Below are 24,105 nucleotides of genomic sequence, written 5' to 3'. Positions count from 1 at the left end.
AACAGTAAGCTTCCTCACCCCTCGGAAAATCTGCGTCTAACTCTGAGTAGAAAGAAGGACAGGCAACTCGGCTTGCTACAAATGCCTCCTAGCCTTTTAGAAGCTTTTTCCCCTGCTAATTAGCTGTGAATGTTTTGTTTATTTGGTTTCTGACAGAGTCCCAGCAAGCAGAAGCAAAGGGGCTAGAAATGAAGGGCCCTCACTATAGAGAGGGTGACCTCCAGCCTTGTCCACAGCTGTAGTTTCCAAAGAAGAAGCTTCCTGGGAGGGAGGAAGCCTCCATTTATAAATAGTTTTGTATAAAGTACAATATTCCTGTTACTCTCTTGAGCAACTTTAATTTTATTTTAATTTTTAAAGGTAAAAGCCATAGCACTACAGAGAAGATTCCTCCATTTTCTCAGCCACTGCTCCTTGGCAACCTGTAAATCCTGATGGGGGTGGAGATATGCATGCTGGCAATTTCCTACAATACTTTCTAGTCTGTGTCCAGATAAGATCAGCTTGGTAATGAGAAAAGATGGGACTGGGACTTAACAATGGGAAAAATGAACAACTTAAGGCATTGCACACGTAAAGGAGTCGTATATTTTATAAATTATGTTACTAACAAATGTAACATAGCAGGTAGAGAGAAACTGAAATGGTACATTGCCAGAAAGTCAAACTATCGAGCAAATCAATGCTGAATACTTACTTAAGACCTACTTCATCTCAGAAAATGTAGAGAACTATGAACTAACTATGAATTAGATTGCTGATCATGTGGGATATTTAGCACCTACTGACCTTGTATGAGAAGTTAATGGTATTAACAATCTAAATTATTATGGACCCAAATATATGAAGCTCCAATACAAACAGGCAGTCACAAAAATAAACTAAGTTACAAGAGTTAAAATGAAAATATGCACATAGCCTTGGTTATATTTCATCAGGTGTTTGCTACTTTCATGGCTACGAACATGTTTCAGAACACATACAGTCAACTTAAAAAATATCAAGAAGGGCATTTTGGAGGTTAGAAAAATTTCTTGGGGTTATAGGCTGCATATAGTCAACACGGAAGACTGGTTTAGTCAGATTCCAAGAGAATGCATCCTCCCTTCAAAACTGTCATGAGAACAGAAATAGACCGGTAAGATAGTAAAGTGTCACTGGGGCCATATTTTTAACATTAAAATTAAATTCCAGCCTCAAAGTACACAATGCCATTCCTGATACAGGCCAAGTTCCTTGTTAAATTCTAATTCATATTCCGACTCTTCTGTTGATCATTCCACCTGCTTTTCTCGCGATCGAAATAGTCTTATCAAGTTCTCCTACCTCCTCAGCATTCAGTCATGCATTTTCTCCTCTCTAATGCTCTCTCATTTAGAAATACTCCCCGTATTCTTTTTCTTTGGTTTCTCATTTGATTTTTTACTTTTCTGCCCACGTGGGTACATGAATGATATGGAGGCACACATTTTGCTAAATACAGTGCATACATACAAATTTCCTCGAAGATCTTCCAGTCTAGGAAATGTCTGAGATTAACGTAACATCAAATATTTCACATGTATCAAATTATAGTCGTTTTCAGTGATTGGCCTCATTCTCCTTCTAATCTACCAAGCCTTACAATTCCTCCTATTATCTTTTTTGGAGAAAAGGAAAGGAACAAAACCCAGGGCTGGAGGTAATAAAGACCTTCTCAAAAAGCAAGGGGGAACTACCAAAGAAATACTTTTACCTCTTCCCTGCCCGATCACAGAACCACTGTGAGTATTTGATGCCCATGATGCACTTAAACTCTCCCATTCCTAACAATGAATGTATACACATCTTTGACAGATGTGTGTTATGGAAACACGTTCCTGTCTAAATGTCCTTTTAACAGGTTTGTCAGATTTATCTGTTAGAGTATAAATTCCTAAATGGCTATATTCAGAGTCTAGAGACCTGGGATATAGTCATAGATGACAGTAATGGGCTATGTGGCATTTTATTTTTTAAAAACAAGCAGTTGTACAATGCTTTCCTCAGGGTTCTTTATGACTGTGTGGGAACTACCGCATCTATGACACTATTTCTGTACACTCCCTAGTACACAGAGTGGGAGCTTCACTGTCAAGTGTCTACTCATCTTTCAAGACTCCATTCAAGTGGCTCCTCTTTTTAGTTTTCCTTGGTTTTCCTAAATAGAGACAATCTTACTTCTCTGAACATCTCCAGGAGTCACTGTTTATACCACATGTGTGAAGCTTATACCGTATTGTGTCACCATTATTTTAATTCATGTGACACCACCTCTGCCTGACTGCAAGGTCCAAGCAGGCATGTTCACCTCTACAGCCTCTTCCACTGTCCTCTGATACAGCATTTAACACATTTTATTGAACATGCTGAGCTGTTTTTCAAAACATAACTAGTAGAAGCTTTAAACATCAAATATTGCTATAATTATTCTCATTTGTAATTTGGGGGGGAGGGATAGAAAACAATTTAGGTAAAGTAACTAGGCAACAAGAAATTTTCTTAGGGCCTTAGATGCTAAGTAATACACAGTGAACTTTGGAGTATAAACTGACCCAGAACTGCCACTTTTCCAAATCTGCTGGATAACCCACCACGTAAGCATGTGAAGTATAATAAAGGGATGGGTATTTAGAGGGAGAATGGGGGTCAGGGGGAGCTGGAGATGAAGAGCTGTTGGGAAGACAAGGAGAAAATTTGGGAACAGGTTCTGCTAGTGTGAAGGCCATTTGCTCCAAGTATCCGGGTCTCCCACTGTCAGCTTGGACCACCCTCTGTCTTACCCAACAGCTATATGCTTACACAGAATGCGTGGTGCTCAATTTTAATGAACTTTTCATGAAACTCAAGGGATTCACACACAGAAGTAAAACTCCCTTAACTGATACTTGTTTAACTATGCTTATATGAGCTCACTGTATTAGCTCTGAAACCCATGTGTTTCAGTGATTCTTGTAATTATGATTCAATTAAATGTTATAAAAAAAAGATGAAAACTGAGTAGCAAATTTTCTATGAAAACCAATGAAGGCTCAATGAAAGAGTGGCTAAAAGAGCTGTTCACCAGATGTACCTAAGTCCATGATACAAGACTGAGGGACATCACAAAACTCTCTACGGCTTATATAATTACATTGCTTCATAAGAGTGTAGTTTAACTCTTCTCTAAAGAAATCACCTGGAAACTTGTCCTTAAAGAAACCAAGATGATAGGTATGGTTTATGCAAGAAAGGACTCCTACTTTAAAATAAAACAAAGGCCTTAAATCACAAGAGTGGTGAAAAAATGTAAAAAAGCACATGCTTAAAATGTTTAAGGTCATATGCATCACTTTTTACACTGAGGGCTCTGGTAGGACTTTTTTTTTTTTTTTTTAATCACCACTGTATAGTTACCAATTCAGACTGCTTCAGGTAAAAAGGGCTCCTTCGGAATTTCTTAAAAACTTTATTTAAGAAGATCTCATAGAAGTGTCATAAAAATTTCAGTGTTGTAGACAAGGTATATGTATTTACATCACACAATTTTATGAATGATTAACTAATACAAAGGTCACAGCAGGTTGGGAGGAAAAAAGCAGACAAAATCTAATCCTAACAGTAACCATTCAGTAAGTACTGATGCCTGTGAAAGCATAAGCTATACATTTATTGATCTAAAAATACTTTCACTATTACAATTTGTATCAGAGTCTACTATATTATATTATTCTGTTGGTGAAGAGCAAAACTTTAAAATTCAAATCGATTCAATAGTTTAAGAAAGCAGTTTCTGAAGAGGCTAAAAAGTTTTTGTAAAATTCCTGTAAGTCTTCTGCAAATTTGTGATGAGGCAAAACACTTAAAGTAATAACTTGCAGATCTAATCCATTTTAATAAATTGATTCTATTTTTGCAACCTGCTCTGCATGTTAACCAAGAAATATGTTAATTTTACCAAATAAACTTTGTTTCAAATGACTTAGATTAAAATTATAAAGAAGTGTTTCAGACTGACATTTTATGTGATATTTTATGTATACTGTCGCACGATTATATTTTAAATTTATCTATACTCTGGTTTCCTATTGCATAGATTCTAAAGGTAGCAAAAAATAATTATTCTTAAAAACATAAGAAAACGTCCTAAAATATGTTTCTGTCACATCTTCGCTCACATATACCAGTATAATAAATACACTTTCCCCTCTCTCTTAAGTCTTACAGAGCATACAAGGATTGTGGATTTTTACTCAAATAAACAGTATACTAAACAACTCAAAAACAAAGGTTTTTAATTACCAAAATGTTTTAACTGTCTCTATTAACTGCAAACAAGATATGATTCTATAAGCAATAACAATTAAGATAAACTATTTTGATTAAAGCACTGATGAATAATTTCTCAAAGGCTAGAAAGAAACACTCATAATTTTTAGTTCATTTTCCCCTCAAATATAATATTTTCATTATTAGAGGAAAAAGAGGAATAAAATACAGAAGTTTGAGTCATTCATTTCCTTAAATGATTAGGAATAACAGCTCTGTTATATGAAAAAAAAGAGGGTAGGACTGATTAGAAATTATCCTTCTCTCTTGCTCTGTTTTCTGAAATGAAGTATTTCCTCTCCAAAATTACAACCTCAAAGAACCTCAAAATTCGTACATCAAAACTATTATATATTCTTTCAAATATGTTTATGTGTTGGAAATTTTCTAACCAGATGCAATAATTAAAATTAGCAAAGCAATAAAATATATCCTGGCATTCTAAATATAAAAAAATAAGAGAAACTGCCATATAATTTTTTATTGTTTGATCACAACTATCAACAGAAACTGATTACTATTACAAGACAAAATATCCTCACTCCTCTTAAAGTTGCAAATAAAATATAAAGCTCCATGTATTTTTGCTTAATTATACAAATGCTCATGGGTAAACCTTTTTCTCCCATACTATGTACTTAAATGCTATTAAAATAATGGTGACATATTTGAGTCTCGTTCTTTTTTATTAGATATGCCTTAAAGGACAATAGTGGATAAAATTTTCATTGCTTTTATGTCTGTCCTAAAGATAGTATTGTTTTTTTCCTTTTTGTTTTTCAGTGTCTTAGAATTCTAAGGTGTTCTAAAAGCATTATAAGAGATACAGGAATAGATACCTAAATAATTTTAGAACTATTCTAAATTAGGTTTATACTTCTAAAAATACTATTCAATTCAATCAGCATTATGAAGCATCAACTGTATATTCAGCATTCAGATAGCAGACATGGGCATAAATTATTTCATGAATAATTAAAATGAAAGCATCTAGTATTATATGAAAGAGGTACATCTTACCTGGATTAGATGAGGCAATGCTTTTAGTGTAAGGCAAAACCAAATTCCCAGCTTGCACGGGAGCAAATCATGCCATTGTGGTTTCATCAGTAATCTAAATGGAAAACAAAATGCAAAAACGAAGCAAAATATAGAAAGTTGAGAAACAAAATATTTTTATAAAGATCCTGAATTCTGTTTCAAATGGCTATTTCAATTTAAAAAATGAAGTTTTTCAGTGAAATATTTATGACAGTTATCACTTAATCTGACGTATCCTATCACAAAACATATTAGTCCAGCAAATGCAATTATGTATAGTAAGTAAGAGAATCTAGGCTAAGATTTTGGGGAAGGGGATGCGTAATCAAGTTATAAAGATAAAGAAACAAAAGCCCTCTTTCAGACCTGGACTTTTCATCAGATTGGCAAAATGAATTCTTAGACCTTATGATTACTTCAGCTATAAAAGACTGAACAGCATCAGAGTGCTCCCAAGTGCTGACAAGCAGATATGAAGACTGTAGCATAAACAAACCAATACATAAAAATTAATGTCATTTGCAGTTCACTGAAGCATTACTCACTGATGTCATCAGAACAGAAGACAGGCAGAATAGTCTCTGATCTTCATCTCACATTGATCCAGTTCCTGGCCTGCTGTGTGAACTATTTAAACCCTTTATTTCTTTCTATGAATCAATAGAAGAAATGGTGTATCTCTTTGAGTGTACAGCGTATCACTCTCTCTACATATTGTCACTCCTGAGCTAAACACTAAAGTGACAGATTCTTCTGGTAATACTTTGTCTCTAAAGTTCAGTATAAAAATTTTGAACAAGAATTTGGGGGTTTAATTATTTAAGTATGTATTAATACTTAACAAGGGGGAAAAAACCTGTTTAACTTTTGCTTAAGATCAGAATTTGTTTCATAAACTAATAACTAAACGTTATTAGTCTTTTATAAACAGAATGCAGATGTAAATGACAGCATATCTGAAGCGGATATATGTGTGAAGTTGAATCATGTTAAAGACATATTTTAAAACAGTTTCAGTCTTTAAAAACAGTTTCAAAGTATAAAATGTTTTTATATGCTCTCACCTTTCATTTTTTTCCGGAGCACCAAGTTTTGATACATCCACAGTCTTGCCGCCTGTCTTTTTTTTCTTTTCTCTCCTTTTTCTACTAAGCAGTTCATCCTTAATGTGGAAAAAATTATGGTTACAGGTTATCATTAACATGTACTCTTCAAATGTTATCAAGAGTCTTCTGTGAAGGGTAGAGAAGAACATTTATGCAAATGTATGTAGGGTCCAACATGATTAAGTAAAATCATCAATCTTTAACAATAACTGTTGCCATGGTATCCAGTCCTTAAACACACATGAAGTTCAGCACTGTCAGTCATGTGTATCTCCATAGCAATCAAAGTTTTCTAAGAGAAAGCATTCAACTTACTTTTTCTCATTCAGCCAACTTTAATAATGTCACTTCAAAAAGAATGAGTAAACAGATGCTAATTCATGAATACTGATAAATATGTTTATCTTTAGCATATAAATAAAAGTACATAGCAGGATAATCTATGTAGTAGTATATTAGACTAAAAAAAGTAATAAATATTTTAACCAACTGATATCTGAAATTAAAAAATTATACTCATTTCAAGTCTTAGTTAAAAGCTTTTAAAATAAATGTTCTTTATATAAGGGCCTGTGACACAAAAATTTCTAAAATCATTTTACAGAAAAATGTGTCTATTTGAAAGGTGACAATTAAGAAAGCATGGCTCTACCTTCTAATTTTCAGCTATATATTTGAGCCTTCACAAAATTTAATAACAAGCTCAAATGCTGCATTTTAAAAAAGTAGCATATTTTCTTATGTCATAGGTCCTTGACTTAGAAACATATCAAATACTAAACACTTCGAGTACAAAAAATTAGAATAAGGAGTAGATAAAGAAAAGTTGAAATTTTCATCAGTGAAAAATAAATGCCTGGAATTCTATATGAAATTAAGGAGACTAGGTCATTTGATTTATTACCAATACTTACCAGTTGTTTTTCCAGGTAGATTGACCAAACCACAGCATAATGACCCACTGTGAGAATAATGAACAAAAGTAATGCCAGCTCAGCATTGCTCATTCTTCTCACCCGCCTGTAGTAGAACACAGGCTGTCGCCAATCTGGAAGTCCATTGATCAGAATATCATCATACCTACAGCAACAAATATAATATTCATGGGGAGTTTAAAATAAAAACCAAAAAAAAACCTTTAGTTTTTACCTAAACTTAAAAAGAGGAAAGAGAAAAGAATTTCTCCAAAATAGATAACATTTATGTAGATTATCAGCATTACAATGGCCTATAAATCAAAACACTATGTAGGTCCAGTCACAGACAACCTTCGGGAAGGTAGACAGTAATATACTGTGGATACCAGGCCTTGTGTTTTCGCAGCACCCCAGTGATGTGAGTCCTGGAACGAAATCTAAACTGCAGGAGTCATACAGTCAGGCCTCCCTCCATCCCAGGCTGCAGCCAGACCCCACCATGTAAGTAAGTCAGCAACAAAAGGAGGCATCTCAATGGGAGAAAGCCAAGATAAGAGCTCTGTTTGCTACTATGAATTACATATTAATTGAATCAAATTCAGGATAAATTTTCTAGTCAGTGCTTTTGTTTCTACCCTTGTACAAGAGTTCAAGGTTGAAATATTTATTATTTAATCAAAGTCTTTTAATGGCATAAAAGCCTATAAAATGAACGCCTTTTAATTTTATGTTGCTCACATTCCTTTAGAGAATAAAGAATTCCCAAATTAGAAGACAATGTGGAAACAACCAATTTCTCAATAAAACTATTTATTTGTAAACATTTAAGTGGCAATTTCCTCATTTTTTTGGCTCCGCTGGAAGGAAGAACATAACTAAGAACAGCCTTCCTAGTAATGCATTTTGAATCAGCTTTCTTTAGAATAAAATTTCAACAAAATTTAAATTTACCCCTCAGTTACTGAGACAAATATTTTTAAGGTTAAAAATCAGGAGTAACATTTATGATTGTAAAACTCAAAACCATGACACACAAACACTATGTTCAAAACACACAACCTGTTAATCTTGGGTTGAACACAACTCATTAAATATTCTAATCACACTGTTTCCAGAATTAAATTTTCACTGAAAGGCCTAATTTGGTGCAACACATTGACCAAAATATTTTAATTAAAAATATTCTGAGTTAGTCGCAGGCCTAATTACAGGAATAGAAATAGGGCCTATATTGTCAGGCAGGTCAGCAGAACTCAGTAGTAGGTTTTTCTCAAGTAAATTGACCGATCTAGGAATAATAGCGCAGCTGCTAAACTGCCAGTCTTGACATGTAAATCAATTTAAATGCAACAACTGCAGTAGCTACTTTGATAGTTATTAAATTGATACCTTGGAGATATGCTTAAAAAAATACAGCAGAGGATTTATTACAGGCAACTTCTTTTCTCAGTAAAAAAAAATATTGGTTATAAATTTAAAAAATACTTTATTAGAAAATCTGACTTTCAGGATTAACTCAGATTAATAATAGTCAGAATAACCAATGCTCAAAGCAAAGGACATGAGTGGTACTAAACTCTTAAGGGCAAATTGTATAGTATGTAAGAAATCTGCAAATTAAAATATGGTTGTATAGTAGCTGGACCAAAGCTTGATGTTAAATTTTTTTTCAATATTTATATAGCAATTCTTGAACACTATTATCAAGCTATAACAACATGATTTCATCAAATCTATTATTCCTGTCCTAGAAAATTTACATTCAACTTTATCTCTGTAAAAAGTGACTCATTTTAAATTACAAGTGGATTGGCAAAAAGGCTTCAGGTGGTATAATGGAAGATTACAACATTTGAATGAAGTCCAGTGAAGTCCTGAGTTTATTCTAAATCTACATTCTACTTCAGATTTGTTGAGGGCAAAAAGGGAGAATATAAAAATAAGTATTTTCAGCTAATCTCCCCCATGAAATAACTTCAAGTAAAAAGTGTGGCTAATTAAATAAAGACCATCTAAGAAAGAAGCGACAATTCCCTAAGAGCATTACTAAGTGTTAAATTTGTTTTAGATCTGAAGTGTATTGGAAGAATACCCAGCTGAACTCATAGCTATGAATCTCATATCAAATAATTTTATCACCATCATTGTTGAAATGCTATGTATCTGTTAACAGCTACTATTTTCTACCCAACATATAAATTGTATTTAGTGCACAGCTAAATTCAAGACAGCAAAACCTCATGCACTGAACACATTAAACAAGACTAGATATTTGCTAGGCTGTCTGCCGCTCTGTAAACAACAGTCTCCGAGGATTAAGCTTAGAATCAATGCTCTATTGATTTTACTATCAATGAACATTATGGCGCACACGGCTGGCCATTTTAAGGGAAGATAGCTTCTATTATAGTTCACTTTTTAGAATATATGCTGTTAAAAGATAAATCACTGCTTTCCTGAAATACTGAAAAAAATAAAGATATTTCTTAAAATATACACAGAAACCATATTCATAAGTTATTTGAGGAAAAAAATGTGTTGACAACACATAAAATTTAAGATAATCACTATGTTATGCTTTTTCTATATATAACCCTTAACACTTAGAAAAATTAAGCCCAAACTACTCTCAACAGTCTGTTAAAACCAGATTAAGAATGTATATATGTATCAACATATATAAGAAAATGCAAAAGTAAATTTCTACAATGAGAATATCACTAAGGTAAAAAAATCATATGGAACTATAAATAAAGGCCTTATCCTAGAGATTAAAGTATTCTACACATTTCTACATATGGTCTAATACATGTTTACTTCATTTGATTTTCTTAAAATGTACATGCTGAACATAATAATGGTTACATAATCATTAGTGAGTTCTATAATCTGTAATTCATCAAATATATTTAGCCAATAAATAAATCTAAAAATGTTTAAATTACAAGGAAAAATTCATGTAAATTAAAATTAGCATGCTTTGCAATATAAAATAGTAGCTATGAAATTAAAATAGAAAACATGTACATTATGAAAATGACTTTTGAAATAATTCTAGCATTTGCCTAAACTGTGAATCTCCCATTGTAAAAAGTTTGAATTTTTAGATTAAAGAATAATAACGTCTATTTAGATCACATTTTGAATCTTAGAGTAAAAACTGTACAAAGACCATTAACAGGAAACAAGTCTAAATTAATTGATCTTACTCCCCCTTATAAAATATGTATATATATGCCAAAAATTGTGGTACACAGCACTTTACATATTGTATATAATAAGTGTCTTATAATATTGCCTAATTAGGGAAGGTACTAAGGTAGATTTCATATTCTCAGATTAATATTTATTTTTATTCAAACACATCTGTAATCAAATTTACAATAAGGAGGTAGTAGATTTGTAAAAGTTTAGCAGATTGAGGCTGCGATAACTATACTTTTCATTGGATTTGTAAATAAAACATGACTTTACTTAGTAAACTAAAAAAACACTTTTAGCTTTTTACAAATACAGTACCATAAAACAGACAAAATTTTTTTTAAGTTGTATAAGCAGGTTAGCAAAAGAATACTGGTTAAAATTGTATAATAGATTTTAAATGAAAGTAAATATCCTAAAATTACTTAAGCACAATCTAGTGTGTATTTGAAGTGATTAGTATCTACTCAGAACTTTATCCCATCTAATACTCAGGGCACTTGTATAGAAATTTATGTGGGAACACAGCTGAGCTGCTAGTTCCTAAAGTAAGCAAGTTACCTAAGGAGTTTAGAAAAGGCTTCTATGCTAGACTTCCTTACGCCAACCAGGAACTTATTTCATGCTATCATCTATGCCTTTGGGAGGCAAAAATGGCTTAAAAATTTATTCACAATTGCACTCCTAGGAATCTACCCGAGAAATAAAAAACATCTGTTCAGAGACTTTTATGTGAATATTCACAGCAGCATTGTTCATTATAGCCAAAAGGTGGAAACGACCTAAAGGTCTATCAGTTGGTGAATGGATAAACATCAGTGGTGTGTGGAATACTATTTAGCAGTTAAAAAAGAATGGACTACTAGTATATGTTATCATATGCATGTACCTCAGAAACATTATGATAATAGAAGGAAGCCAGATGCAAAAGATTATATATATTAGATGATTTCATTAATATGAAATGTACAGAAAAGCAAATTTACAGACACAGAAAGGAGATCAGTGATTGCCTAGGGGTGGGATCAGAGTGGGAAGTGCCTGCAAAACAGGCTTAAGGGAATGTTTTGAGGTGACAGAAATGTTCTAAAACTGGATTGTGGTGGTTTGTACAACTCTGTAAATTTACTAAAATCATGAACTGTACACTGAAAATAGGTAACTTCTATGGTAGGCAAACTATACCTAAGTAAGTCTGCTTTAAAAAATAAAATTTTGCCTATTCCTTAAAAAAAAAAAGTAGATTACCCAGTTTGTTATTTCATCAATTTTACTGCTATTCCCTTTCTACCACAAAAAATTTTAATGCACCTGATTTCAGTGAAAATATAATTATTTGTAAATGAAATAAGCAGATAAACACGTCTATCACAATTTTCCAAAATGCAAATTCCTGGAAGGTTACACATTTAAAAGCATTTATTTAATGAATATTTATAATAAATAATTATGATACCAAAGAGCACTTTTTAATATCAGTATAAGACAGTCTTCTTTCAGAAGGTAAAACTGACTATGCTTTTTTTTTTTTGTCCCTAAAGGAATTACAAACATTAGGTAATTGTCTGTAGAGGTGCATTTCTCCTATATGTTTAAATACTCATAGGTCACCTGGCCTCAGGCACAAGCTTTAAGAGGAGTGATTCTCAGCTTGATTAGTTAAGACTTTTGCCTCAAGGAAAACCAGTTACCAAAGAGTTACTTGTGCCTCAAGGGATATAAATACTCAGCTGTTTGTGTAACTGTCAGATCCATTTTTTTTCTACTAACACTAAAACGCAAAGGGAACTAATCCTAAAAAGAAAATGTGAGATGAGTCTATGTTAATGAAGAAACAATTTATACAAGATAAGTGATTTGTTCTGAAAAGATAGAAATAATTTCGGTAATTGAAAGAAATTGTTACAAAGTTTACTGACTTAAAGTAACAACAAACAAAAAGGCAAAATCTGATGCCAAAGATGTAGGCAGACTAAATAAAGCTACACATTCTTGATGTGTGAAACAAAACTAGGGGCTCAGTGAGAGAAACCAACTAGAAAATATGCACAGAATGACCAACACTTCTTTCAACACACTTCTAGGACTCTTTCAACACTATGGATTATCTCAAACCAGAGGAATGTCTGCTATGGTATCTGGACCAATGCCAGCCCTTGTTATAAAGCAAAGAACACTTCAAGAGAATATCCTGAGTCCTTGCTTTGCAATCTGACAAACTGAGGTATTCAAGTTAAAGGGTTAAGATGAGAACCAAGAGTGGTCGCTAACATTTCAGCATATAGGAAAATTCCAGATCATACATTTGAAGAGATTCAGAGTGTCACGATGCATAATTTTGGGAGTTCTCTTTAAGATTTATTAGCCTCCATAGAGAGATACAGATATATAGGCTGGCTTTACCTTAAAATCTCAAATACTTCCTTTTTTCTTTAAAGGCACACTTTTACTGTAGAGCAGTATTTTCAAACTGCAGATTGTAGCCCACTAGTGTCTCATGAAATCAATTTAGTGGACCACAATCAGCACTGTTTTTAAAAAGGAAAGAGTCGTCTAGACTAGCCTGGAACAGAAAATGTCAGTCTGTTTCACACACGCTAAGAAGTGTTATGTAAAATTTTTGTTTCAGTTGTGTGTGTGTGTGTCCTCAAGTATGACGCAAAATGTATTTTTAACTATGGGTCTGACTTAAAAAACTCTGAAACCTGTCCCAGTCGTGTCCACATTCCACACATTCTGAAGAACAGAGGAAAGAGGTCTCTCCACAATGTCCCCTTAAGTCTCTAGCATATAAACCACGGTATAAACATGACTGCTCTTCTGAAAGGCCCAGAGAAATCACGAGTGAGGGGTTTGCCTCCTCTCTGACGTTTAACCCTAAATGCCGACTCACTGGAGCAGAGTAAGGGGAGAGAGGCAAAAGAAATAGAAAAAAGCAAGTATTTTTCTTCTACTCGTGTTTTCTACAGACTTAACATAAGTCTGTTCTTCCACTCCCAGATTGGGTTTATTATTTTGAGAGTGAGGAAACACCAAGCGTGAATATTATTAACTGCCTAATTCTAAAACATTTAAGAAATAGAGGGGAGAAAAAAGACCCCCAAGCACAGATAGGAGCAATTACTGATATCTCAAAAATGAATAGGCATTTGTTTGAAGTCAAGTGGTATTTGTATTTCCCAAGGCATAGATACTCATGTTAAAAATCTTATCTAATGAAGAGCCATGATCCTGAAGTCTAGAAGTACTGAATTAACCTAGAGATTATTGTCAACAGAAATTAACTCTGCCCTAAAGATACATTTTAAAAACAATGCATTTCTTGGAAGGAACGAAAATAAAATACTAACTTATAATAAATAAATGTTTAATGAGACAATCCTTTATAAACTGAGACATCAAAGTATAACATCTTAATTTAAAAGCAGGTGAACACTCACCTCTGCCTTCGTTCATCATCCTTTAAAACTTCATAAATGGCCACCAACTAAAACAGAAGCATTACTTTAAAATAAAAATACTCTCAACTATAAGAAATCACTTAGGAAGATAAACACACTATAATGCACATGCCAAAAAACCCTCTGTGCTCATATACACAATGAACAGATAAGGTCTTAATTGTAAGTTAACGTTTTATGGTTTCGGTAGCAACTTAAGAGGTTAAAAAATGCTTGAAACTAAAATAAATCTGTGTGAAAGATGCACAAAGTCATAATTATTATCTTAACATGTGCTTTTTAAAAACCAAAATTGTAATTTAGACCAGAAAATTATGACAATTATGACTCTCCAAGAATTTAGATTCTAATATAAAAAATGTTGGTAAAGACATATTTTGTAAAAAATTGAATAAACATATATACATTGTATTTCTAAACTACAATCATACTTCAAATGAAATTCTACATATAGGTTACTATTTCTACCATAAACATTTATTTATAAATTTATCACAAAATATATATAATAACAGCATATTTCACTTACTTGTCTAAACTGAGTTTCTGCATTTTCATCTTTATTCTTGTCTGGATGCAAAGTTAGTGAAAGCTTACGATACGCTTTTCTAATGTCTGCAGATGAAGCATCCTGGAGGTGGGGGGGAGGGGAAATACACAAAGCAAACTTTGTCAGAAAAAGAAATTCCCAGAACCTTGTTAAGATCTGAGAAGACAGCCAACCAAGTGCAGGACCCCAGGCAATGTAATTTGAGCAATCAGTCTAACAACCAGGCTATGCAACTAGCTTGACCCACATGACTGAACAATTATTCAATCTAATTTGGCTCTCCTCTTAACTTTTCATTACCATACATTCATTTAAAGAAGACAGTATTTGGCAAAACTTTCCAAACACTTGCCTTCCTAAAATTAACCAATAAATCTTTTTCAGTAATTAGGAGATCAAAAAGAAACAAATTAAAAATTAATACATCCATGCGCCTTCAAAGAAGGTCTTTATTTATTTGAGAATCTTAAAGCCAATTTCTGAATCCAGGCTTACCATATGTGGTTTCTTCATTGTTATTTATATTGAATTTACCAGGGAGAAACAACCTATGGAATCTCAGTTTCACATGTCAAAAAGTATGCCTATTTGTAGGCAGTTAAATTTGTGTTTATCAAAAATAATTATTAGAAATAAGTATATTGTCCTTTTTTAAAAAAAGTACTTTAAAGAGTATTTTCAGTGGTGTCCAGTTTCCACAGTCTGGTTTGCATAAATAAATCTGCCCCCTATTTATGCATTACTAACATAGTTTAAATACATTTAAAAGGTCATGGTAGTTGTTTAAGAGTACTTCAGATTAGGCAGATGTTAAAATTGCATTTTAGGTAATCCTGTGCATACAGGTAAACTCTGAGAACATCATTTTACATGGCCAGTATAAAATACATGACAATAACAAAGAACACAATGTTAAGTTAGGTATAAAACTTGATTCCACTAAGTTTAAAATTTAATCCAATAACTGACATAATTAAGTGGGGCACAATGATAATAAAGTTGCTTATTAAATTTTATCTTGTTCTAATAGCTGAATATTTATCCAATTAATTCTTTAAACTACTTTAAACTAAAAATTTCAAATGACTAAAAAAAAAAAACAAACAAAAGTCTGTACCTGGGACTAAATAGCTGTTAAAGAAATACAGCTGGAGAGAGACAAAGTGATCTATAATTAGTCTGTCAAGCTCTCTTTTATAAACCATTACTTTCATTACCAATTTTCTGGGGCTTGTTGCTCCAGGCCACCATTCTACTTTAAAGTTTCAACTTAGGTGTGAATATTTTCCTGACTTGTGGAGGGCTGAGGAGCTATAAAATTAGCAGAGTAAGTTTTGCAAGTAATATGGTTATAATTTTCATTCTAATTTGCTAAATGGAGTTGATATGTTCCTTAAATGACAGGTAACATGTAGAAAAGGATGATTATTTACTGAAACTCTGTGATGGAGATTTTGTTGAGCAAAGAGGTCAAGTGTCAAATGAATATTCATTCTCTAATTGGGACTTGAATTTTAGATTTTATTAAATAGGGACTATATCATAGAGAAACTCCAGAAGCAGGTTTCTTACAAAATAAGAGCTTTATGTATTTGCTTATATAACAAAATTAATACATGCTCATTATGGAACATCTATGACTTACTTAAAAATGACTAACGGTCACCTAAGACATTTCCCTTCTTCCAGTGTTGCCAAGCTGACCCCAGTCCTCCATTTTTTTCTGCCACAGTGTAGACTGTAAATGTAAATGTGGCCAGATGGCTCTCCTATTTCAAACCCTTCAGTAACTCCCAAATATCTTCAACATCTATCTTTTCCAATCTTTTTGCTTCACAGCCCACTATTTTGGCCCATCCTCCTGGTTCCCCAAATCATCACACAATAGGATGCTGTTCCCCAACCTCATGTTTTCACTTTGCATCCAGCTGTAGGTACAGCTCTCTCCTGACTTAGGAATGGGTCTCTCAGGCTACATACAAATATTACCTGACTATCTTCCTCTTGAGAATCTGCCCAGTAGGTTTATTTTACCAATAAGCATCTCCTAAGTGGACAGAACTGAAAAACTCAGAGATTTCTAGTGGTAGAGCGCATGCTTAGCATGCAGAAGGTCCTGGGTTCAATCCCCAGTATCTCCTCTAAAAGTGAATAAATAAATAAACAAACAGACAAACAAACAAACATAATTACCTGCCTCCCCCAAAACCTAAAAAACAAAACAAAAACCTACACGTTCTAGACAAGATGCACCTCAAATTTGTGTTATGTATTAAATTTAGTTAATTACTTAATGAACCTTAGCTTATTTTACACTCATAACAAAGCTATGGGATAAGTAAAATGGGCTTGCTAAACTTATGTGTTAAGTGAGGCAGAGAGGTTAAGTAATTTGCTCAAATTCATACTGTTGGACAATATATGGAAACAGAATTCAAACCCAGAAAGTGTTGCATCAGAATTAAGGTGGTTCTTTACATTTAGTTAGTAGATTTGGGCTGAGTCACTTCACAGGGGCTACAGCTTTGGGGAAGGCAGTGGGAACAACTGCTACAATCCTACTGATCTGATAAACTATAAGGAAAACATCCACATAACTACAAAATAAATATAGTAAATTGTGGTTTTAAAGGTAAAGACTCTGAAATATGTTGACTTTTTTTTAAGCACATTTAATATCATATTTCCACTAGACACCTGAATGCTAGAACATTAATCTCCCATACTCAGTTAATGACCTTTTATCTCTCTGACTTGCAGAGAAAAATAATTTTTTTTACAGGACTGTGGGTGAACTGGTGAATCTTTAACACGGTTGACATCAGATCTACAGGGTTCAATTGCCAGAATTCTTTTCCTCTTAAATGTGATATGGTTCTGTGGCAAACTGGACACAAATTATCTTAATACGTGAATGACTTCTGTAAATAAGAGGAATATGGTCATTCTCAAAAAATATGGAAGTAATATGTTTGTCAAAATTAAAGAATGTGCTGAAACATCAATGAAAATGGCAGAGTAGGGAAGTCCAATGGTCAACAAATAACCTGGCAAAAATTGTCAGAATCAACCTTATCTGAACTTTGCAAACTAGTCAAAGGATTCCAGCAATCACTCAGGCACTTAGTCAAGAAAAAGGTTGCTAATTTTCAGTTAAGGGTCTTGAAGATGCCAATGTAAGTTATTGGTTTGGGTTCCTAGTGCTAGAGTGGGCAATGTGGACTTTGTTCTCAAACAACTGTGGTTGCTTGTTTTGGCCTGTCTTTTGATTCCCTGACAGACTGTGTAAAGAGCTTACCTTTATTTTACCAAACTCAGATCTCTCCCAGGGCAGAGAGGCAACTATTCAGGACATTTGTCAAAGACATTTAAAGTCAAATTTATTAGCTGGTGCCAGATGAGGCAAGGGATGGCAGCTGGGGCATACAACAGACACATCAGAAAGCTGCGGAGGACAGACCTGGAAGTGAGCTGCTTTGGGGAATGTTGGATCTGAAAAGCTCCCACATATTCCTTGGAAACCAGAAGACCAACGTGTACATGCCCAAGGTGGAATACATACTCACAAAGACCTGAGAAAGGCCTATGTTCTCACTTCTGGCTGAGCTTTAGGCTGTAAATAAGCAGAAAGTAAACTCGAAGGGAGAGTTGTAAACTGCCTAGCTGAGTACTGAAGGCATGCTTCAACATACACTGAACTCACTGCCAAAGATTTTTAGGTTTTTTTTTTCCCCCTTGTTCTAAACCTTTAAGGAAATCTCTTCTGAATCATTAGCTGACCCCTAAGGTAATCAAGAGATGTCAGTGGCCACACATGGCAAAAGTTAGTTCAGAAAAAGCACTAGACAAACACCTAACCACAAGCAGCAAAACAACCAACCTTGGTAAGGTGAAAGAATCTAATTACCACATTGTATATGCAAAACACCTAGTATTCATTAAAAATTATGAAGGATGCAAAGAAGGAAGTATGGCCTACGAACATAGAAAAGAAGAATAGAAACTGTCCCTGACGAAGACAGACACTGGACATACTAAAGAAAGAATAACTGTTTCAGATATGCTCAAGACCATGTACTAAAGCTAAAGGAAAGAGCAAGAATGATGTCTCGCCAAACTGAGGATATCAACAGAGTCAGAAAAATTTAAAAAGAACCAAAGCATAATTCTGGACTTGAAAAATGAAGTAACTGAAACAAAAAATTCACTAGAGGGGCTCAAAAACAGATTTGAGCAGGCAGAAGAAAGAATCTTGAAGACAGGTCAACTGAGATGACTCAATACAAGGAGCAGAAAGAAGAAAAAAGGAAGAAAAATTAACAAAACTTAAGAGACCTGCAGGACACTATCAAGTGTACCAACATACACATAGTAAGAGTCCAAGAGGGAGAAGACAGAAAAGGACAAAGAAAAAAAAAAGCGAAAAAAAGGCTGAAAACTTCCAAAATTTGATTAAAAAAAAATGAATATATATATATATATATATATATATATATATATATCAAAGAATCTCAACAAATTGTAAGTAGGATTAATGCAAAGAAATCCACACATAGAAACATTATAATCAAATTGTTCAAAGACAAAGAATTCTGAAAATAGCAGACAGAAGTGAGTCATTATGTACAAGGAATTCTCAGTAACATTAACTGCTAGTTTCTCATCAGAAACCATGGAGGCCAGAAGTTAATGTAATGACATATTCAAAGTTACATGATTGAAAAGATAACTACTAAAACAATAATTATAAATTTACATCTTAAATTTATGGTTACCAAAGGGAAAGGGTGGGGGAGAGATAAATTAGCTTGTGATTTGCTGATACTAACTACTATATATAAAATAGACAAACAACAAGGACCCACTATATAGCACAGAGAACTATATTCAATAGCTTGTAATAAACCATAATGGAAAAGAATATGAAATTGTATATATGTATAAGTGAATGATTATGCTGTATACCAGAAACTAGCACAATATTGTAAATCAAATATATGTCAATTAAAAAAGGAAATAAATTTATGCCTTAAAACAATAATATAGATGTACGTCTATGCACATACATGTATAAAGATGTAATATGTGACAATGACTATAGTTTTGTTTCCCTTCCTTATATAAAGGGGCCAAATTTTTTATATGATCAAAACTAAATTGGTAGTAATTCAAATTAGAGTGCTATAAATTAAGATGTTAACTGTAATCTCCATGGCAAACACTAAGAAGATAAAGATCTATTGTAAAATAAGCAAAATAGTACACTAAGAATACAATGAATTGTATGCCAAACAATTAGGAAACCCAGACAAAACAAATTCCTGGGAACACACAAACTGACTCATGAATAAACAGAAAAAGTGAATAGATCTACAACTAGTAAAGAGATTGACCAGTTAATAAAAACCGAAAAACCCAAAAAAGTACAAGGTCTTAAAAAGAAAAGCCCCAAACCTCAAAACTTTCAGTAGTGAATTTTGTCAAACATTTGAAGAAATCGCCAGTCCTCTTTAAACTCTTGCAAAATACAGAGGAAGAAATGCTAACTCATTATATGGAGCCCTGATACCAAAACCAAATACCTTAAAAAAAAATATATATATATAGACCAATAACGCTTATGAATATAGATGCAAAATTCCTCAGCAAACGTCTACTAAACCAAACCCAGCAGCATATAAAAAGGACCACATACCATGACCAAGTGAGATTTATCCTATAAAGGATGGTTCAGTTTATCAAAATCAATCAATATAATACACTGTATTAATAAAATGAAAAACAAAAACCACATAATCACCTCCATTGATGCAGAAAAAGCATACCCACCACCTTTTGATAACAAAACACTAAACAGACTAGGACTAGAAGGAAACGTCCCCAAGTTGATAAAAGGCAACTATGAAAAATGCATAGTTAATTGCATACTTAATGGTCAAAGTCTGAAAGCTTACCCCAAGATTAGAAATAAGAGGGATATCTGTTCTAGCCTGAGCAATTAGTTAAGAAAAAGAAATAAAGTATCCAAATCAGAGTGGAAGAATTAATACTATCTCTATTCACAGATGACATAATCCTATACATGGAAAATCCTACAGCATCACAGAACAAGTATTAGAGCTAATAAATGAATTCTAAGTTGTAAGATATAAGATCAATATATAATGATCAGCTGTATTTCTACATATTACCTATTAAAAATCCAAAATTGAAATTACAAAAACAAATCCTTGACAATAGCATCAAAATGAGTAAAACACATTAGAATAAGTTTAGCAAAAGAAGTATAACACTTATACACTGTGAACTATAAAACACTGCTGAAAGAAATGAAAGAAGATCTTAATAAGTGGAGAGACATTCACGTTCATGGATTGGAGGACTTAATAGTGTTAAAATGGCAATAATTCCCAAGTTGCTCTACAAATTCAATGCAATCTCTATCAAAATCCCACCCAGCATTTTGGAGAAATCTACACACTTATCCTAAAATTCATAGGGACCAGGGACTCAGAATAGCTATAATACCTTGAAAACAAATAAAGTTGGAGGATTCACATTTCCTGACTTCAAAACTTACTACAAAGCTACAGTCATCAGGGCAGTGTAGTCATGGCATAAGGATACATATATAGCTCCATATAAGAATTAAGACTCCAGAAATAAAGCTATTCATCTATGGTCAATTGATTTTAATTGAGGGTGCCAAGCTCATTCAATAGAGAAAGAATAGTCTTTTCAACAAACGATGTGGAGACAACTGGATATCCACATGCAAAAAACTCCAAAAAACAAAAAACACAACAGAAGACTGGATAAAGAAGGTTGGTATATTTACACAATGGAATACTACTCAGCCATAAAAAAGAGTAAAATAATGCCACTTTCAGCAACGTCGATGGACCTGGAAATCGCCATTCTAAGTGACGTAAGCCAGAAAGAGAAAGAAAAATATCATATGATAGCACTCATATGTGGAATCTAAAAAAATAAAAAAGACACTAGTGAACACATCTACAAAACAGAAACAGACCTGCAGACGTAATAAACAATCTTATGGTAACCGGGGGGGGGGAAGGATGTGGGAAGGGATACATTTGGGAGTTCAAGATTTGCAAATATTAAGTACTATACATAAAAACATAAAAAATAAATTTCTTCTATAGCACAGGAACTATATTCAGTATCTTGTAATAACGTTTAATGAAAAAGAATATGAAAACAAATATATGTATGTATATGTATGACTGGGACATTAAGCTGTACACCAGAGATTGACACACTGTAACTGACTAGATGTCAAAAAAAAAAAATGAAATTGGATCCTTACCTCATACTATATAAAAAATTAACTCAAAATTAATCAAAGTCTCAAACATAAGATCTAAAACTAAAGACTCAGGAGAAAACTCAGAGGTAAATCTATACGACCTTCAATTTTACGATGGATTCTTAGCTATGACATCAAAAGAATAGGCAACAAAAGAAAAAGCAAAGTGTACTTCATTAAAATTTAAAACTTTATAGCCACTCTGCAAATTTGGTGACTCCTTAAAAAAGATAAACATAGAATTACCATACAACTTCATAATTATACTCCTAGGTATTTTATGAAGAAAATGAAAACAGGTGTTCAAATAAAAGCTTGTACACAAATGTTCATAACAGTATTATTCACAATAGCCAAAAAGCAGGAACAACCCAAATGTCCACCAACTGATGAATGGATAAACAAAATGTGCTATAGGTATATTAATACAATGAATATTACTCAGACATAAAACGAATGAAGTACTGATAAACGCTACAACATGGATGAATCCTATAAACACGATGCTAAATGAAAAAAGCCAGACACAAAAAGCCATGTATTGTATGTTTCCATTTTAACTGTCCATTTGCCCTTTATGGACAAATCTACTGACACAAAGCAAATCAGTAGTTCCCAGGGACTGAGGAGAGTAGTTCCCAGGGACTGAGGAGAGAGGGGACTGAGGAGTGACTGCTTAATGAGTGTGTGTGTGTGTGTGTGTGTGTGTAAATTCCCTTGATCTTTACAACCTTTGGTGATAGGCATAATAATTATCTCTATTTCAGTGAGGAAACTGGGGCTTAAACTAAGACTAAGTAATCTGCCAAAATGTTACACAGGTACTAGGTGGCAGGAATTTCCTGCCAGAAATTTAGTCTCACCTCCCATGTTACCTCTTCTAGAATTAAAGACTATTTTCTGCAAATCACTCTTTGATTATCTTCTAATGTAAGTTAAGCTATATATGTCAAAATGGAGCCAGTTATCTCTGGGAATCTGAAAAGAAGGATTAGTAATGATTTGATGCAGCTCAACGCAGAGATGTTTAGAATATATGGATCCCCCTCTTTGAACCATTCTTCTAAAGATAGATATATTAATCTAAATGAAAATTTTCTTATCTAATCTACTTATGAACCAATCTGGTAAGGTTGTTAGATGTGGGACAAATCTCAAATTTTACTTGCATTCTAGACTATATTAGACTTAGCCCCTTTCCACTTACTACACAACACTCAGGATGAAGATGAGTTTGAAAATAACTAAGACATGTACTAGCTATATGATTTGGGACAAATAACCTCTCTAAGTCTCAAGTTCTCATTTATAAAATGGAGATGATCATGTTATAACACCTAAAAAATTGCTGTGATGTTTAAATTATATTCATGTGTATATATATGCACATATATGTATATAATATGCTCATTATAGTATCTGGCACACAGTGCTGAGTCAATGAAAAATGTTATAACATGTAGGCTAGAAAGTCACTATTTCTCCTTCATTTTAACACTTGACAAATCTGACTTGCAGTTTGTCTGGATTTGTGCTTTAGACCATGAGTACTAGGGAAGAGTAAAATAGATTTGGACAGTTTTTATTTATTGATTTGACAATATTTATTGAGTACCTACGATGTGCAAGCATTGAGGATATAGTAGTGAACAAAATAAACCCAATCTCTATCCTCATAAAACTTTGCAAGGTAAGAGCACTGAAAACTGTCTTAGGTGGCCCAAGAGAGATTTCTTATTTTACTTTATATCAGGGATTGGCAAACATTTTCTGTAGAGGGTCAAACAGTAAATATTTGAGGCTTTGCAAGTCAAAGAGTCTCTGCTGCAATCATTCAACTCTGCCATAGCAGTGAGAAAGCAGCCACAGACGACACAAACGGGTGTGGTAGTGTCCCAGTGACATTTTCAAAAACATGTAGTGGCTGGTTTTGGCCCATGGAATGTAGTTTGTTGGCCCCTGATTAGTATCAGTGGCTTGCCAATAATCTAAAACTCACTGTTATTTAGTGTCTTCACAAATGTGAGAACCGCCATTTTTTTTTTTTTACGTCTGCCATGTGGTTACCAAAAACAAAAATAAAACCACCTTATCCAGAATCTGATCAAAGTAAACTCGTCTTAATAGAACTTTCTATTGCCTTGAAAAAATTCAAGGATATTAAACCCAAGAG

At 33.4% G+C, this 24,105-nt stretch overlaps 1 protein-coding gene across 1 annotated transcript in view; it reads right to left on the bottom strand.

Annotated features, from left to right (window-relative positions):
- Positions 1 to 24,105, bottom strand: part of DNAJC1 (DnaJ heat shock protein family (Hsp40) member C1) — a 149,451-nt gene that overhangs the window by 75,920 nt on the left and 49,426 nt on the right. The window contains exons 2-6 of the mRNA XM_072955148.1: positions 14,582 to 14,683; positions 14,032 to 14,078; positions 7,388 to 7,553; positions 6,432 to 6,529; positions 5,347 to 5,440 (exon numbers count right to left, since the gene is read on the bottom strand). Of these exons, the coding sequence (XP_072811249.1) occupies positions 5,347 to 5,440; positions 6,432 to 6,529; positions 7,388 to 7,553; positions 14,032 to 14,078; positions 14,582 to 14,683 (507 nt within the window). The remainder of the gene's footprint in view (positions 1 to 5,346; positions 5,441 to 6,431; positions 6,530 to 7,387; positions 7,554 to 14,031; positions 14,079 to 14,581; positions 14,684 to 24,105) is intronic.

This window comes from Vicugna pacos, chromosome 35 (genome assembly GCF_048564905.1).
Source record: "Vicugna pacos chromosome 35, VicPac4, whole genome shotgun sequence".
Lineage (NCBI taxonomy): Eukaryota > Metazoa > Chordata > Mammalia > Artiodactyla > Camelidae > Vicugna > Vicugna pacos.
Note: the sequence above shows the minus strand (reverse complement) of the source record. Positions and strands in the feature narration are given on the sequence as shown.